The following is a 19725-nucleotide window of genomic DNA, read 5'->3' as shown; positions in this document are numbered from 1 at the left end:
GGACAAGGCTGCAATGGGGACAAGGCTGTAATGGGGGACAAGGCTGTAATGGGGGACAATGGGGGACAAGGCTGTAGTGGGGACAAGGCTGCAATGGGGGACAATGGGGGACAATGGGGGACAAGGCTGCACAGGGGACAAGGATGCAACGGGGGACAAGGCTGCAATGGGGACAAGGCTGCAATGGGGACAAGGCTGCAATGGGGGACAAGGCTGCAATGGGGACAAGGCTGCAATGGGGGACAAGGCTGCAATGGGGACAAGGCTGCAATGGGGGACAAGGCTGCACGAGGGACAAGGCTGCAATGGGGACAAGGCTGTAATGGGGGACAAGGCTGCAATGGGGGACAAGGCTGCAATGGGGGACAAGGCTGTAATGGGGGACAAGGCTGCAATGGGGACAAGGCTGCAATGGGGGACAAGGCTGTAATGGGGGACAAGGCTGCAATGGGGGACAAGGCTGTAATGGGGGACAATGGGGGACAAGGCTGTAATGGGGGACAAGGCTGTAATGGGGACAAGGCTGCAATGGGGGACAATGGGGGACAAGGCTGTAATGGGGACAAGGCTGCAATGGGGGACAAGGCTGCACGAGGGACAAGGCTGCAATGGGGGACAAGGCTGTAATGGGGGACAAGGCTGTAATGGGGGACAAGGCTGCACGAGGGATAAGGCTGCAATGGGGACAAGGCTGTAATGGGGGACAAGGCTGTAATGGGGGACAAGGCTGTAATGGGGGACAATGGGGGACAAGGCTGTAATGGGGGACAAGGCTGTAATGGGGACAAGGCTGCAATGGGGGACAATGGGGGACAAGGCTGTAATGGGGACAAGGCTGTAATGGGGACAAGGCTGCAATGGGGGACAATGGGGGACAAGGCTGTAATGGGGACAAGGCTGTAATGGGGGACAAGGCTGTAATGGGGACAAGGCTGTAATGGGGGACAATGGGGGACAATGGGGGACAAGGCTGTAATGGGGGACAAGGCTGTAATGGGGACAAGGCTGCAATGGGGGACAATGGGGGACAATGGGGGACAAGGCTGTAATGGGGGACAAGGCTGTAATGGGGGACAATGGGGGACAAGGCTGTAATGGGGGACAAGGCTGTAATGGGGACAAGGCTGCAATGGGGGACAATGGGGGACAAGGCTGTAATGGGGACAAGGCTGTAATGGGGACAAGGCTGCAATGGGGGACAAGGCTGTAATGGGGACAAGGCTGTAATGGGGACAAGGCTGCAATGGGGGACAATGGGGGACAATGGGGGACAAGGCTGTAATGGGGGACAAGGCTGCAATGGGGACAAGGCTGTAATGGGGGACAAGGCTGCAATGGGGACAAGGCTGTAATGGGGGACAAGGCTGCAATGGGGGACAAGGCTGTAATGGGGGACAAGGCTGCAATGGGGACAAGGCTGCAATGGGGGACAAGGCTGTAATGGGGGACAAGGCTGTAATGGGGGACAATGGGGGACAAGGCTGTAATGGGGGACAAGGCTGTAATGGGGGACAAGGCTGCACGAGGGACAAGGCTGCAATGGGGACAAGGCTGTAATGGGGGACAAGGCTGTAATGGGGGACAATGGGGGACAAGGCTGTAGTGGGGACAAGGCTGCAATGGGGGACAATGGGGGACAATGGGGGACAAGGCTGCACAGGGGACAAGGATGCAACGGGGGACAAGGCTGCAATGGGGACAAGGCTGCAATGGGGACAAGGCTGCAATGGGGGACAAGGCTGCAATGGGGACAAGGCTGCAATGGGGGACAAGGCTGCACGAGGGACAAGGCTGCAATGGGGACAAGGCTGTAATGGGGGACAAGGCTGCAATGGGGGACAAGGCTGCAATGGGGGACAAGGCTGTAATGGGGGACAAGGCTGCAATGGGGACAAGGCTGCAATGGGGGACAAGGCTGTAATGGGGGACAAGGCTGCAATGGGGGACAAGGCTGTAATGGGGGACAATGGGGGACAAGGCTGTAATGGGGGACAAGGCTGTAATGGGGACAAGGCTGCAATGGGGGACAATGGGGGACAAGGCTGTAATGGGGACAAGGCTGTAATGGGGGACAAGGCTGCACGAGGGACAAGGCTGCAATGGGGGACAAGGCTGTAATGGGGGACAAGGCTGTAATGGGGGACAAGGCTGCACGAGGGATAAGGCTGCAATGGGGACAAGGCTGTAATGGGGGACAAGGCTGTAATGGGGGACAAGGCTGTAATGGGGGACAATGGGGGACAAGGCTGTAATGGGGGACAAGGCTGTAATGGGGACAAGGCTGCAATGGGGGACAATGGGGGACAATGGGGGACAAGGCTGTAATGGGGGACAAGGCTGTAATGGGGGACAATGGGGGACAAGGCTGTAATGGGGGACAAGGCTGTAATGGGGACAAGGCTGCAATGGGGGACAATGGGGGACAAGGCTGTAATGGGGACAAGGCTGTAATGGGGACAAGGCTGCAATGGGGGACAATGGGGGACAAGGCTGTAATGGGGACAAGGCTGTAATGGGGGACAAGGCTGTAATGGGGACAAGGCTGTAATGGGGGACAATGGGGGACAAGGCTGTAATGGGGGACAAGGCTGTAATGGGGACAAGGCTGCAATGGGGGACAATGGGGGACAATGGGGGACAAGGCTGTAATGGGGGACAAGGCTGTAATGGGGGACAATGGGGGACAAGGCTGTAATGGGGGACAAGGCTGTAATGGGGACAAGGCTGCAATGGGGGACAATGGGGGACAAGGCTGTAATGGGGACAAGGCTGTAATGGGGACAAGGCTGCAATGGGGGACAATGGGGGACAAGGCTGTAATGGGGACAAGGCTGTAATGGGGACAAGGCTGCAATGGGGGACAATGGGGGACAATGGGGGACAAGGCTGTAATGGGGGACAAGGCTGCAATGGGGACAAGGCTGTAATGGGGGACAATGGGGGACAATGGGGGACAAGGCTGTAATGGGGGACAAGGCTGCAATGGGGGACAATGGGGGACAATGGGGGACAAGGCTGTAATGGGGGACAAGGCTGTAATGGGGGACAATGGGGGACAATGGGGGACAAGGCTGTAATGGGGACAGGGCTGTAATGGGGACAAGGCTGTAATGGGGACAAGGCTGCACGAGGGACAAGGCTGCAATGGGGACAAGGCTGTAATGGGGGACAATGGGGGACAATGGGGGACAATGGGGGACAAGGCTGCAATGGGGGACAATGGGGGACAATGGGGGACAAGGCTGTAATGGGGGACAAGGCTGTAATGGGGGACAATGGGGGACAATGGGGGACAAGGCTGTAATGGGGACAGGGCTGTAATGGGGACAAGGCTGTAATGGGGACAAGGCTGCACGAGGGACAAGGCTGCAATGGGGACAAGGCTGTAATGGGGGACAATGGGGGACAATGGGGGACAATGGGGGACAAGGCTGTAACGGGGACAAGGCTGTAATGGGGGACAATGGGGGACAAGGCTGTAACGGGGACAAGGCTGTAATGGGGACAAGGCTGTAATGGGGACAAGGCTGCAGATGGACACTGATGAGGCGGCATTGATGGGAATTTAAATGTAAGTTTGTTTTCCTTGAACTTCCCTCCTAAACGTGGGGTGCAGGTTCTACGCCGATAAATACAGTATATATATATGTATTTATTTATTTTTCAGCAGAGACCCCGGAGAATAAAACGGAGATCAGTGCAGTATTTTATGTCACACTGTATTTGCGGAGCCGTGTTTCAAATACAATTTTATTTTGAAAGAAATACAGAAATGACAAAAATGAGGGTCTCTGCTGAAAAAGATATAAATATATAATGTTTGGGGGGTTCTGGGTAATTTTCTATAAAAAACGTTGATTTTTGCGGGTAGAAGTGTTAGAAATGGCGCCGGGGGTGCGAAGTGGTGAAATTTGGCGCCTTCTTCAGTAGACAGGAAGTGATGTCACGGCGTCTCTTCTCGGTCAGTGTCTCCGGCCAGCCCGCGGACGTGGCGGTTGGTCGATCGGGTCTCCTGGTGGGAGGGGCGAGCCGCGGAAGGTGGCGGAGCAGGGGGGGGGGAGGGGGACGGCCCCTCCCACTGCGGGGGGTAACAGCTGAGCGTCTGATTGGCCACATTGGTTACTATTACAAGAAAGCCGATCGTCCGTTCTAGAAAGCGGTACCGGGGGGGGGGGGCGGGGCGCCTGCAGATCATCGCTCCATAACAAGCTGAAGGCCGCAGATTTGCGGTGTGTCGGAATGAAGGGGTTAAAGTGTATTTTTTCCCCCAAAATTTGCGTTTGTAAGACGGCCGCACAAATCCCGCGTGGCATAAATGATTGAAGCGACCGCCATTTTATTCTCCAGGGTCTCTGCTATAAATAAAATGTAATCTATATATTATTTGGGGGGTTCTCAGTAATTTTCTAGCAGAAAATTTAGATTTTTTATATGTAAACAGTGAAGTCTTCCAAGTTGCTCAATCCCCTTTTTGAGGCTCAGGTATGAACTTCAGCAAGTCGTCTTCATCACGTCTAGATGCTTTAATCAATGCATGGAGTTACTGCCCTGTGATTGGCTGATTAGGAACAGGTAATATATACAGTAATAATAGATAATCAGTGTCTGGAGGCGGGGCAATCCACAGGGGGCGGGGCACAATTACACAATACTGAGAAGCGGACTTCCTGGGAGGTCACGTGTCTTCTCCCCGCCCACAACAATCATGGCGGCGGCGCGCTCTCCTACATTGGGTCACGTGGCTGGGCGTCCAATGAGGAGAGGGAGAGAGCCGTGATCAAGGGAAGGAGGCGGGGTGAGAGCGGAGGAGGCGGAGCTACAGACAAGATGAAGTGAGTACCGAGCAGAGCTCCGAGTTTTATTATTGTTATTATGGGGGATGGTGGAGTCCCCTCACCCCAATACTGACCCCGGGGGGCTTCACTACTACCAACCCGTCTATGGGGGAGGGTGACAGATGATGAATGAAGGGTGACAGATGATGAGGGTGATGAGTGGAGGGTGACAGATGATGGGGGTGATGAGTGAAGGCTGACAGATGATGGGGGTGATGAATGGAGGGTGACAGATGATGGGGGTGATGAGTGGAGGGTGACAGATGATGGGGGTGATGAATGGAGGGTGACAGATGATGGGGGTGATGAGTGGAGGGTGACAGATGATGGGGGTGATGAGTGGAGGGTGACAGATGATGAATGGAGGGTGACAGATGATGAGGGTGATGAATGGAGGGTGACAGATGATGAGGGTGATGAATGGAGGGTGACAGATGATGGGGGGTGATGAATGGAGGGTGACAGATGATGGGGGTGAGGAGTGGAGGGTGACAGATGATGAATGGAGGGTGACAGATGATGGGGGTGATGAATGGAGGGTGACAGATGATGGGGGTGATGAATGGAGGGTGACAGATGATGGGGGTGAGGAGTGGAGGGTGACAGATGATGGGGGTGAGGAGTGGAGGGTGACAGATGATGGGGGTGAGGAGTGGAGGGTGACAGATGATGAGGGTGATGAATGGAGGGTGACAGATGATGGGGGGTGATGAATGGAGGGTGACAGATGATGGGGGGTGATGAATGGAGGGTGACAGATGATGGGGGGTGATTAATGGAGGGTGACAGATGATGGGGGTGATTAATGGAGGGTGACAGATGATGGGGGTGATGAGTGGAGGGTGACAGATGATGGGAGGTGATTAATGGAGGGTGACAGATGATGGGGGGTGATTAATGGAGGGTGACAGATGATGAATGGAGGGTGACAGATGATGAATGGAGGGTGACAGATGATGGGGGGTGATGAATGGAGGGTGACAGATGATGGGGGGTGATTAATGGAGGGTGACAGATGATGGGGGGTGATTAATGGAGGGTGACAGATGATGAATGGAGGGTGACAGATGATGAATGGAGGGTGACAGATGATGGGGGTGATGAGTGGAGGGTGACAGATGATGAATGGAGGGTGACAGATGATGAGGGTGATGAATGGAGGGTGACAGATGATGAATGGAGGGTGACAGATGATGGGGGTGATGAATGGAGGGTGACAGATGATGAGGGTGATGAGTGGATAATGACAGATGATGGGGTGATGAATGGAGGGTGACAGATGATGGGGGTGATGAATGGAGGGTGACAGATGATGGGGGGTGATGAATGGAGGGTGACAGATGATGGGGGTGATGAATGGAGGGTGACAGATGATGGGGGTGATGAGTGGAGGGTGACAGATGATGGGGGTGATGAGTGGAGGGTGACAGATGATGAATGGAGGGTGACAGATGATGAGGGTGATGAATGGAGGGTGACAGATGATGGGGGTGATGAATGGAGGGTGACAGATGATGAGGGTGATGAGTGGAGGGTGACAGATGATGGGGGTGATGAATGGAGGGTGACAGATGATGGGGGTGATGAGTGGAGGGTGACAGATGATGAATGGAGGGTGACAGATGATGAGGGTGATGAGTGGAGGGTGACAGATGATGAGGGTGATGAGTGGAGGGTGACAGATGATGGGGGTGATGAATGGAGGGTGACAGATGATGGGGGTGATGAGTGGAGGGTGACAGATGATGAATGGAGGGTGACAGATGATGAGGGTGATGAGTGGAGGGTGACAGATGATGAGGGTGATGAATGGAGGGTGACAGATGATGGGGGGTGATGAATGGAGGGTGACAGATGATGGGGGTGAGGAGTGGAGGGTGACAGATGATGAATGGAGGGTGACAGATGATGGGGGTGATGAATGGAGGGTGACAGATGATGGGGGGTGATGAATGGAGGGTGACAGATGATGGGGGTGAGGAGTGGAGGGTGACAGATGATGGGGGTGAGGAGTGGAGGGTGACAGATGATGAGGGTGATGAATGGAGGGTGACAGATGATGGGGGGTGATGAATGGAGGGTGACAGATGATGGGGGGTGATTAATGGAGGGTGACAGATGATGGGTGTGATTAATGGAGGGTGACAGATGATGGGGGTGATGAGTGGAGGGTGACAGATGATGGGAGGTGATTAATGGAGGGTGACAGATGATGGGGGGTGATTAATGGAGGGTGACAGATGATGAATGGAGGGTGACAGATGATGAATGGAGGGTGACAGATGATGAGGGTGATGAATGGAGGGTGACAGATGATGGGGGGTGATGAATGGAGGGTGACAGATGATGGGGGGTGATTAATGGAGGGTGACAGATGATGGGGGGTGATTAATGGAGGGTGACAGATGATGAATGGAGGGTGACAGATGATGAATGGAGGGTGACAGATGATGGGGGTGATGAGTGGAGGGTGACAGATGATGAATGGAGGGTGACAGATGATGAGGGTGATGAATGGAGGGTGACAGATGATGAATGGAGGGTGACAGATGATGGGGGTGATGAATGGAGGGTGACAGATGATGAGGGTGATGAGTGGATAATGACAGATGATGGGGTGATGAATGGAGGGTGACAGATGATGGGGGTGATGAATGGAGGGTGACAGATGATGGGGGGTGATGAATGGAGGGTGACAGATGATGGGGGTGATGAATGGAGGGTGACAGATGATGGGGGTGATGAGTGGAGGGTGACAGATGATGAGGGTGACAGATGATGAGGGTGATGAATGGAGGGTGACAGATGATGGGGGTGATGAATGGAGGGTGACAGATGATGAGGGTGATGAGTGGAGGGTGACAGATGATGGGGGTGATGAATGGAGGGTGACAGATGATGGGGGTGATGAGTGGAGGGTGACAGATGATGGGGGTGATGAGTGGAGGGTGACAGATGATGAATGGAGGGTGACAGATGATGAGGGTGATGAGTGGAGGGTGACAGATGATGAGGGTGATGAGTGGAGGGTGACAGATGATGGGGGTGATGAATGGAGGGTGACAGATGATGGGGGTGATGAGTGGAGGGTGACAGATGATGAATGGAGGGTGACAGATGATGAGGGTGATGAGTGGAGGGTGACAGATGATGAGGGTGATGAATGGAGGGTGACAGATGATGGGGGGTGATGAATGGAGGGTGACAGATGATGGGGGGTGATGAATGGAGGGTGACAGATGATGGGGGGTGATTAATGGAGGGTGACAGATGATGGGGGGTGATTAATGGAGGGTGACAGATGATGAATGGAGGGTGACAGATGATGAATGGAGGGTGACAGATGATGGGGGTGATGAGTGGAGGGTGACAGATGATGGGGGTGATGAGTGAAGGCTGACAGATGATGGGGGTGATGAATGGAGGCTGACAGATGATGGGGGTGATGAGTGGAGGGTGACAGATGATGGGGGTGATGAGTGGAGGGTGACAGATGATGAGGGTGATGAGTGGAGGGTGACAGATGATGAGGGTGATGAATGGAGGGTGACAGATGATGGGGGGTGATGAATGGAGGGTGACAGATGATGGGGGGTGATTAATGGAGGGTGACAGATGATGGGGGTGATTAATGGAGGGTGACAGATGATGGGGGGTGATTAATGGAGGGTGACAGATGATGAATGGAGGGTGACAGATGATGGGGGTGATGAGTGGAGGGTGACAGATGATGAATGGAGGGTGACAGATGATGAGGGTGATGAATGGAGGGTGACAGATGATGAATGGAGGGTGACAGATGATGGGGGTGATGAGTGGAGGGTGACAGATGATGGGGGTGATGAGTGGAGGGTGACAGATGATGAATGGAGGGTGACAGATGATGAGGGTGATGAATGGAGGGTGACAGATGATGAATGGAGGGTGACAGATGATGGGGGTGATGAGTGGAGGGTGACAGATGATGAGGGTGATGAATGGAGGCTGACAGATGATGGGGGGTGATTAATGGAGGGTGACAGATGATGGGGGGTGATGAATGGAGGGTGACAGATGATGAATGGAGGGTGACAGATGATGAATGGAGGGTGACAGATGATGGGGGTGATGAGTGGAGGGTGACAGATGATGAATGGAGGGTGACAGATGATGAGGGTAATGAATGGAGGGTGACAGATGATGAATGGAGGGTGACAGATGATGGGGGTGATGAGTGGAGGGTGACAGATGATGGGGGTGATGAGTGGAGGGTGACAGATGATGAGGGTGATGAGTGGAGGGTGACAGATGATGGGGGTGATGAATGGAGGGTGACAGATGATGGGGGTGATGAGTGGAGGGTGACAGATGATGAATGGAGGGTGACAGATGATGAGGGTGATGAGTGGAGGGTGACAGATGATGAGGGTGATGAGTGGAGGGTGACAGATGATGGGGGTGATGAATGGAGGGTGACAGATGATGGGGGTGATGAGTGGAGGGTGACAGATGATGAATGGAGGGTGACAGATGATGAGGGTGATGAGTGGAGGGTGACAGATGATGAGGGTGATGAATGGAGGGTGACAGATGATGGGGGGTGATGAATGGAGGGTGACAGATGATGGGGGGTGATTAATGGAGGGTGACAGATGATGGGGGGTGATTAATGGAGGGTGACAGATGATGAATGGAGGGTGACAGATGATGAATGGAGGGTGACAGATGATGGGGGTGATGAGTGGAGGGTGACAGATGATGGGGGTGATGAGTGGAGGGTGACAGATGATGGGGGTGATGAGTGGAGGGTGACAGATGATGAGGGTGATGAATGGAGGGTGACAGATGATGGGGGTGATTAATGGAGGGTGACAGATGATGGGGGTGATTAATGGAGGGTGACAGATGATGAATGGAGGGTGACAGATGATGGGGGTGATGAATGGAAGGTGACAGATGATGAATGGAGGGTGACAGATGATGGAGATGATGAATGGAGGGTGACAGATGATGGGGGTGATGAGTGAAGGGTGACAGATGATGAATGGAGGGTGACAGATGATGGGGGTGATGAGTGGAGGGTGACAGATGATGGGGGTGAGGAGTGGAGGGTGACAGATGATGGGGGTGAGGAGTGGAGGGTGACAGATGATGGGGGTGATGAGTGGAGGGTGACAGATGATGAGGGTGATGAATGGAAGGTGACAGATGATGAGGGTGAGGAGTGGAGGGTGACAGATGATGGGTGATGAATGGAGGGTGACAGATGATGGGGGTGAGGAGTGAAGGGTGACAGATGATGGGTGATGAATGGAGGGTGACAGATGATGGGGGTGATGAATGGAGGGTGACAGATGATGGGGATGATGAGTGGAAGGTGACAGATGATGGGGTGATGAATGGAGGGTGACAGATGATGAGGGTGAGGAGTAAAGGGTGACAGATGATGGGGGTGAGGAGTAAAGGGTGACAGATGATGGGGGGTGATTAATGGAGGGTGACAGATAATGGGGGTGATGAATGGAGGGTGACAGATGATGATTGGAGGGTGACAGATGATGGGGGTGATGAGTGGAGGGTGACAGATGATGGGGGGTGATTAATGGAGGGTGACAGATGATGAGGGTGATGAATGAAGGGTGACAGATGATGAATGAAGGGTGACAGATGATGAGGGTGATGAATGAAGGGTGACAGATGATGGGGGTGATGAATGAAGGGTGACAGATGATGGGGGTGATGAATGGAGGGTGACAGATGATGGGGGTGATGAATGGAGGGTGACAGATGATGGGGGTGATGAATGGAGGGTGACAGATGATGGGGGTGATGAATGGAGGGTGACAGATGATGGGGGTGATGAATGGAGGGTGACAGATGATGGGGGTGATGAATGGAGGGTGACAGATGATGGGGGTGATGAATGAAGGGTGACAGATGATGAGGGTGATGAATGAAGGGTGACAGATGATGAATGAAGGGTGACAGATGATGGGGGTGATGAGTGGAGGGTGACAGATGATGAATGAAGGGTGACAGATGATGAATGGAGGGTGACAGATGATGAAGATGATGAGTGGAGGGTGACAGATGATGAATGAAGGGTGACAGATGATGGGGATGATAAGTTGAGGGTGACAGATGATGAATGAAGGGTGACAGATGATGAATGGAGGGTGACAGATGATGAAGATGATGAGTGGAGGGTGACAGATGATGAATGAAGGGTGACAGATGATGGGGATGATAAGTTGAGGGTGACAGATGATGAATGAAGGGTGACAGATGATGAATGGAGGGTGACAGATGATGAAGATGATGAGTGGAGGGTGACAGATGATGAATGAAGGGTGACAGATGATGGGGATGATAAGTTGAGGGTGACAGATGATGAATGAAGGGTGACAGATGATGGGGATGATGAGTGGAAGGTGACAGATGATGGGTGATGAGTGGATAATGACAGATGATGGGGTGATGAATGGAGGGTGAAAGATGATGGGGGTGATGAATGAAGGGTGACAGATGATGATGGGGAGGAGAGTGACGGATGATGGGGGGCGGGGTGATGAATGGACAGCTCAGGTGGGGACAACCAATCCCGGATCATCTGAGGTGTGACATCACCTCCCCCTCCTCCATTCAGCACAGAAGTTGTCTTTCCACCATGACTGTGCATGGGAGGAGGCGGGACCTTCATCACATCCAATCAGAGCCATCTATGAGACACAGCCCCGCCTCCTTCAGACTGTTCTCATCAAAATAAAGGGATGTGGGCGGGGCTAGGCAGAGCCAATCACTGACAGGACTATCAACAGTGACAACTCTACACTGCTTTCACTGCAGAACAAAAGTGTTGTCACCAATCACAGGAAACACCTCTCCCTGGATTCTAGTGGCAGGATACAAAGTAACATTGTTTATAAACATTGATCAGACGGGAGATGGAGAGATACAAAGTAACATTGTTTATAAACATTGATCAGACGGGAGATAGAGAGATACAAAGTAACATTGTTTATAAACATTGATCAGACGGGAGATAGAGAGATACAAAGTAACATTGTTTATAAACATTGATCAGACAGGAGATAGAGAGATACAAAGTAACATTGTTTATAAACATTGATCAGACAGGAGATAGAGAGATACAAAGTAACATTGTTTATAAACATTGATCAGACGGGAGATAGAGAGATACAAAGTAACATTGTTTATAAACATTGATCAGATGGGGGATAGAGAGATACAAAGTAACATTGTTTATAAACATTGATCAGACAGGAGATAGAGAGATACAAAGTAACATTGTTTATAAACATTGATCAGACGGGAGATAGAGAGATACAAAGTAACATTGTTTATAAACATTGCTCAGACGGGAGATAGAGAGATACAAAGTAACATTGTTTATAAACATTGATCAGACAGGAGATAGAGAGATACAAAGTAACATTGTTTATAAACATTGATCAGACGGGAGATAGAGAGATACAAAGTAACATTGTTTATAAACATTGATCAGACGGGAGATAGAGAGATACAAAGTAACATTGTTTATAAACATTGATCAGACGGGAGATAGAGAGATACAAAGTAACATTGTTTATAAACATTGATCAGACGGGAGATAGAGAGATACAAAGTAACATTGTTTATAAACATTGATCAGACGGGAGATAGAGAGATACAAAGTAACATTGTTTATAAACATTGATCAGACAGGAGATAGAGAGATACAAAGTAACATTGTTTATAAACATTGATCAGACAGGAGATAGAGAGATACAAAGTAACATTGTTTATAAACATTGATCAGACAGGAGATAGAGAGATACAAAGTAACATTGTTTATAAACATTGATCAGACAGGAGATAGAGAGATACAAAGTAACATTGTTTATAAACATTGATCAGACAGGAGATAGAGAGATACAAAGTAACATTGTTTATAAACATTGATCAGACAGGAGATAGAGAGATACAAAGTAACATTGTTTATAAACATTGATCAGACGGGAGATAGAGAGATACAAAGTAACATTGTTTATAAACATTGATCAGACGGGAGATAGAGAGATACAAAGTAACATTGTTTATAAACATTGATCAGACAGGAGATAGAGAGATACAAAGTAACATTGTTTATAAACATTGATCAGACGGGAGATAGAGAGATACAAAGTAACATTGTTTATAAACATTGATCAGACGGGAGATAGAGAGATACAAAGTAACATTGTTTATAAACATTGATCAGACAGGAGATAGAGAGATACAAAGTAACATTGTTTATAAACATTGCTCAGAGAGGAGATAGAGAGATACAAAGTAACATTGTTTATAAACATTGATCAGACGGGAGATAGAGAGATACAAAGTAACATTATTATTTACTCCTCCTGTTCTCGGTGTCGGTTCTCTTCTACTTCTATGATAGTCCCTCTCCCCCCCCCCCCCCCCCCCCCCTCAGGTGTCATACCTGACCCGGGCTGAATGATATGATTTGTGTGCAGGTTGAACATCGATGGATTGTTGGTGTATTTCCCCTACGAGTTCATCTACCCCGAACAATACTCCTACATGCTGGAGCTGAAGAGGACGCTGGACGCCAAGGTGACTGACTGGGGGGTGTATACAGTGCTGTACAGGAGATACAGACATATTTTCTGTGTATATATATAGATGATGATGGGGAGGTGGGTGACGGATATATATATATTGGGGGAGGGGAGATCCCTGTGTGTGTATATATATTGGGGGAGGGGGGGTTCCTCCCTCTTGCGCTCTGATTGGTGGTTTTTATTGTACGGATCTCGTGGGTCGGAGGTCACAGGTCTTCTCTTTTTGGCGCAGGGTCATGGCGTTTTGGAGATGCCCTCGGGGACGGGGAAGACGGTCTCACTGCTGTCCCTCATTGTGGCCTATCAGAGGGTAAGTGACCCCCCCATTCTCCGCCCCCCCTCCTATTCTCCGCCCCCTCGGGGGATTCGTTGTACATCATACTGATAGGATGTTCTGTGTTGTAGACGTTTCCTCTGGAAGTGACGAAGCTGATCTACTGCTCCCGGACCGTCCCTGAGATAGAGAAGGTAGGTGTCTTCACTGTCATGTGACCGGCCGCCATGATGGATGAGCCATGACTCGGTGATGTGTCTCCACTGTCATGTGACCGGCCGCCATGATGGATGAGCCATGACTCGGTGATGTGTCTCCACTGTCATGTGACCGGCCGCCATGATAGAAGGAGTCATGACTCGGTGATGTGTCCTCCACTGTCATGTGACCGCCGCCATGATAGAAGAGTCATGACTCGGTGATGTGTCTCCACTGTCATGTGACCGGCCGCCATGATGGAAGAGCCATGACTTGGTGATGTGTCTCCACTGTCATGTGACCGGCCGCCATGATGGAAGAGCCATGACTCGGTGATGTGTCTCCACTGTCATGTGACCGGCCGCCATGATGGAAGAGCCATGACTTGGTGATGTGTCTCCACTGTCATCGTGACCGGCCGCCATGATGGAAGAGCCATGACTCGGTGAGGTGTCTCCACTGTCATGTGACCGGCCGCCATGATGGATGAGCCCATGACTCGGTGATGTGTCTGCCCTGTCATGGGACCGGCCGCCATGATGGAAGAGCCATGACTCGGTGATGTGTCTTCACTGTCATGTGACCGGCCGCCATGATGGAAGAGTCATGACTCGGTGAGGTGTCTGCCCTGTCATGGGACCGGCCGCCATGATGGAAGAGCCATGACTCGGTGATGTGTCTTCACTGTCATGTGACCGGCCGCCATGATGGAAGAGTCATGACTCGGTGAGGTGTCTGCCCTGTCATGGGACCGGCCGCCATGATGGAAGAGCCATGACTCGGTGATGTGTCTGCCCTGTCATGTGACCGGCCGCCATGATGGAAGAGCCATGACTCGGTGATGTGGTCTGCCCTGTCATGGGACCGGCCGCCATGATGGAAGAGCCATGACTCGGTGATGTGTCTGCCCTGTCATGTGACCGGCCGCCATGATAGAAGAGCCATGACTCGGTGATGTGTCTGCCCTGTCATGGGACCCGGCCGCCATGATGGAAGAGCTATGACTCGGTGATGTGTCTGCCCTGTCATGGGACCGGCCGCCATGATGGAAAAGCTATGACTCGGTGATGTGTCTGCCCTGTCATGTGACCGGCCACCATGATGGAAAAGCTATGACTCGGTGATGTGTCTGCCCTGTCATGTGACCGGCCACCATGATGGAAGAGCCATGACTCGGTGATGAGTCTGCCCTGTCATGTGACCGGCCGCCATGATAGAAGAGCCATGACTCGGTGATGTGTCTGCCCTGTCATGTGACCGGCCACCATGATGGAAGAGCCATGACTCGGTGATGTGTCTGCCCTGTCATGTGACCGGCCACCATGATGAAGAGCCATGACTCGGTGATGTGTCTGCCCTGTCATGTGACCGGCCGCCATGATAGAAGAGCCATGACTCGGTGATGTGTCTGCCCTGTCATGTGACCGGCCGCCATGATAGAAGAGCCATGACTCGGTGATGTGTCCTGCCCTGTCATGGGACCCGGCCGCCATGATAGAAGAGCCATGACTCGGTGATGTGTCCTGCCCTGTCATGGGACCGGCCGCCATGATGGAAGAGCTATGACTCGGTGATGTGTCTGCCCTGTCATGGGACCGACCACCATGATAGAAGAGCCATGACTCGGTGATGTGTCTGCGCTGTCATGGGACCGACCACCATGATGGAAGAGCCATGACTCGGTGATGTGTCTGCCCTGTCATGTGACCGGCCGCCATGAATAGAAGAGCCATGACTCGGTGATGTGTCTGCCCTGTCATGGGACCGGCCGCCATGATGGAAGAGCCATGACTCGGTGATGTGTTTTTCACTGTCATGTGACCGGCCGCCATGATGGATGAGCCATGACTCGGTGAGGTGTCTCCACTGTCATGTGACCGGCCGCCATGATGGATGAGCCATGACTCGGTGATGTTTGTGTTTCTGCAGGTGGTGGAGGAACTGAGGAAGCTAATTGAGTACATCCAATCCCAGACGGGGAAACTCTCAACTTTGTGGGTCTGGCGCTAAGCTCCCGCCGCAACCTTTGTGTCAATCCGGAGGTGAGTACATCATCCTGGGGCCCTTTGGTAGAATATGTGGCCCCAGGAGGTGAGTGCATTATCCTGGGCTCCTGAAATCGTCTGTGTGGGCCCCCAGAGGTGGGAACCTTGTCTGATGTGTGGGCGTGTCCATAGTTCTGAATGTCGCATGCCGTGTCTCCTCCTCCAGGTCAGCTCACTGCGATTCGGGAAGGAGGTGGACGGCCGATGTCACAGCCTCACGGCTTCCTTTATCCGAGCGCAAAGACAGAGAGATTCCACCATCCCCTCCTGCCGATTCTATGAGGTAGGACACCCGGGATCTGGAGGGAATAGGAAGATGATAGGGATCCTGGTGAAGGTAGCTTGGAGGATCAGTAGATCTGGGATCTAGTGGTGGATTTGGAGCTCAGTGGGTAGATCTGGGATCTAGTGGTGGATTTGGAGCTCAGTGGGTAGATCTGGGATCTAGTGGTGGATTTGGAGCTCAGTGGGTAGATCTGGGATCTGGTTGGAGATTTGGAGCTCAGTGGATAGATCTGGGATCTGGTTGGGATTTGGAGCTCAGTGGATAGATCTGGGATCTGGTGGGGATTTGGAGCTCAGTGGGTGGATCTAGGATATGGTTGGGGATTTGGAGCTCAATGGGAAGATCTGGTTGGGGATTTGGAGCTCAGTGGGTGGATCTGGGATCTGGTTGGGGGTTTGGAGCTCAGTGGGTAGATCTGGGATCTGGTTGGGGGTTTGGAGCTCAGTGGGTGGATCTGGGATCTGGTTGGAGATTTGGAGCTCAGTGGGTGGATCTAGGATATGGTTGGGGATTTGGAGCTCAATGGGAAGATCTGGTTGGGGATTTGGAGCTCAGTGGGTGGATCTGGGATCTGGTTGGGGGTTTGGAGCTCAGTGGGTAGATCTGGGATCTGGTTGGGGGTTTGGAGCTCAGTGGGTGGATCTGGGATCTGGTTGGAGAATTGGGAGCTCAGTGGGTAGATCTGGGATCTGGTTGGGGATTTGGAGCTCAGTGGGTGGATCTGGTTGGGGGTTTGGAGCTCAGTGGGTAGATCTGGGATCTGGTTGGGGATTTGGAGCTCAGTGGGTGGATCTAGGATCTGGTTGGGGATTTGGTGCTCAGTGGGAAGATCTGGTTGGGGATTTGGAGCTCAGTGGGTGGATCTGGGATCTGGTTGGGGATTTTGAGCTCAGTGGATAGATCTGGGATCTGGTTGGGGATTTGGAGCTCAGGGGGGTGGATCTAGGATATGGTTGGGGATTTGGAGCTCAGTGGGAAGATCTGGTTGGGGATTTGGAGCTCAGTGGATAGATCTGGGATCTGGTTGGGATTTGGAGCTCAGTGGATAGATCTGGGATCTGGTTGGGGATTTGGGAGCTCAGTGGGTGGATCTAGGATTTGGAGCTCAGTGGGTGGATCTGGTTGGGGATTTGTGCTCAGTGGGAAGATCTGGTTGGGGATTTGGAGCTCAGTGGGTAGATCTGGGATCTGGTTGGGGATTTGGAGCTCAGTGGGTAGATTTGGGATCGGTTGGGGATTTGGAGCTCAGTGGGTAGATCTGGGATCTGGTTGGGGATTTGGAGCTCAGTGGGTGGATCTGGGATCTGGTTGGGGATTTGGAGGTCAGTGGGAAGATCTGGGATCTGGTTGGGGATTTGGAGCTCAGTGGGTAGATCTGGGATCTGGTTGGGGATTTTGAGCTCAGTGGGTAGATCTGGGATCTGGTTGGGGATTTGGAGCTCAGTGGGTAGATCTGGGATCTGGTCGGTGATTTGGAGCTCAGTGGGTAGATCTGGGATCTGGTTGGGGATTTGGAGCTCAGTGGGTAGATCTGGGATCTGGTTGGGGGATTTGGAGCTCAGTGGGAAGATCTGGTTGGGGATTTGGAGCTCAGTGGGTAGATCTGGGATCTGGTTGGGGATTTGGAGCTCAGTGGGTAGATCTGGGATCTGGTTGGGGATTTGGAGCTCAGTGGGTAGATCTGGGATCTGGTTGGGGGTTTGGAGCTCAGTGGGAAGATCTGGTTGGGGATTTGGAGCTCAGTGGGTAGATCTGGGATCTGGTTGGGGATTTGGAGCTCAGTGGGTAGATCTGGGATCTGGTTGGGGGTTTGGAGCTCAGTGGGAATATCTGGGATCTGGTTGGGGATTTGGAGCTCAGTGGGTAGATCTGGGATCTGGTTGGGGGTTTGGAGCTCAGTGGGTAGATCTGGTTGGGGATTTGGAGCTCAGTGGGTGGATCTAGGATCTGGTTGGGGATTTGGAGCTCAGTGGGTGGATCTGGTTGGGGATTTGGAGCTCAGTGGGTAGATCTGGGATCTGGTTGGGGATTTGAAGCTCAGTGGGTAGATCTGGGATCTGGTTGGGGGTTTGGAGCTCAGTGGGTAGATCTGGGATCTGGTTGGGGATTTGAAGCTCGGTGGTGGATCTGGTTGGGGATTTGGAGCTCAGTGGGTGGATCTGGTTGGGGATTTGGAGCTCAGTGGGTAGATCTGGGATCTGGTTGGGATTTGAAGCTCAGTGGGTAGATCTGGGATCTGGTTGGGGGTTTGGAGCTCAGTGGGTAGATCTGGGATCTGGTTGGGGGTTTGGAGCTCAGTGGGTAGATCTGGGATCTGGTTGGGGGTTTGAAGCTCGGTGGGTGGATCTGGTTGGGGATTTGGAGCTCAGTGGGTAGATCTGGGATCTGGTTGGGGATTTGAAGCTCAGTGGGTAGATCTGGGATCTGGTTGGGATTTGAAGCTCAGTGGGTAGATCTGGGATCTGGTTGGGGGATTTGGAGCTCAGTGGGTAGATCTGGATCTGGTTGGGGGTTTGGAGCTCAGTGGGTGGATCTGGGATCTGGTTGGGGATTTGGAGCTCAGTGGGTAGATCTGGGATCTGGTTGGGGATTTGGAGCTCAGTGGGTGGATCTTGGATCTGGTTGGTGATTGGATCGGTTAGGGACAGTAATAATAAAGTGTTGGAAGATTTTGTAAGTGAGCAGAAAGTGATGGAATTTCCTCTGTTTAGGAATTTGATTCTATTGGCCGGGAGACACCCCTCCCTCCAGGGATCTATAACTTGGACGATCTCCGCACATTGGGGCGACAGCGGGGCTGGTGCCCGTATTTCCTCCGCCCGTCACGCTGTGAGTATTCACTTTATCTGGCTGCCATGTCCCGGTGAAGCCGGAGGATAATGATATCACTTTGTGTCTGCAGCTCTCGCAGTGTAATGTCGTAGTGTACAGCTACCACTATCTGCTGGACCCCAAAATCGCCGACCAAGTCTCCCGCGAGCTCGCCAAGAAATCCATTGTGGTCTTTGATGAGGCTCATAATATCGGTGGGTCCTGCGAGGTCCTCCCCTTCCCTTCAACTCTCCTTCCCTTACCCCCTCCACTCACAATGGACTCTCTTTCCCTTACCCCTAATTCCCCCACATTTACCCTGCACTATTCTTTTCTTACCCCAAACTCCCCTCCATGTACCCTCGACTCTCTTTCCCTTACCCTAATTCTCCCCCCCCCCCCCCCCCCCCCATTTACTCTGCACTATTCTTTTCTTACCCCGAACTCTCCTCCATGTAACCCTGGACTCTCCTTCCCCTACCCCTAATCCCGCCCCATTTACCCTTGATCTATCCTTCCCTTACCCCAGACTCCCCTCCATTTGCCATAGACTATACCACATCTGACTCTCCTCCCCCTTGGCCCCGGGCTCTTGTCCCCTTACCCCGGACTCCCCCCTCTTACCCCGGACTCCCCCCTCACTGACCCTCTCCTGTCATCTTTATAGATAATG

At 52.2% G+C, this 19725-nt stretch overlaps 1 protein-coding gene across 1 annotated transcript in view; it reads left to right on the top strand.

The window, feature by feature from the left end:
• Positions 1-4683: 4683 nt before the first annotated feature.
• Positions 4684-19725, top strand: part of ERCC2 (ERCC excision repair 2, TFIIH core complex helicase subunit) — a gene marked incomplete at its 3' end in the record, with an annotated part of 17246 nt that continues 2204 nt past the window's right edge. Inside the window, 10 exon segments of the mRNA XM_073598062.1 lie at positions 4684-4832; positions 13331-13430; positions 13671-13748; positions 13844-13906; positions 15840-15882; positions 15885-15952; positions 16122-16238; positions 18953-19090; positions 19153-19267; positions 19720-19725. The exon segment at positions 19720-19725 is cut by the window's right edge and continues 91 nt beyond it. Coding sequence (XP_073454163.1) covers positions 4828-4832; positions 13331-13430; positions 13671-13748; positions 13844-13906; positions 15840-15882; positions 15885-15952; positions 16122-16238; positions 18953-19090; positions 19153-19267; positions 19720-19725 — 733 coding nt within the window.

This window comes from Aquarana catesbeiana, linkage group LG09 (assembly GCF_042186555.1).
Source record: "Aquarana catesbeiana isolate 2022-GZ linkage group LG09, ASM4218655v1, whole genome shotgun sequence".
NCBI classification, from domain to species: domain Eukaryota; kingdom Metazoa; phylum Chordata; class Amphibia; order Anura; family Ranidae; genus Aquarana; species Aquarana catesbeiana.
This window is presented reverse-complemented; position numbering and strand designations above follow the sequence as displayed.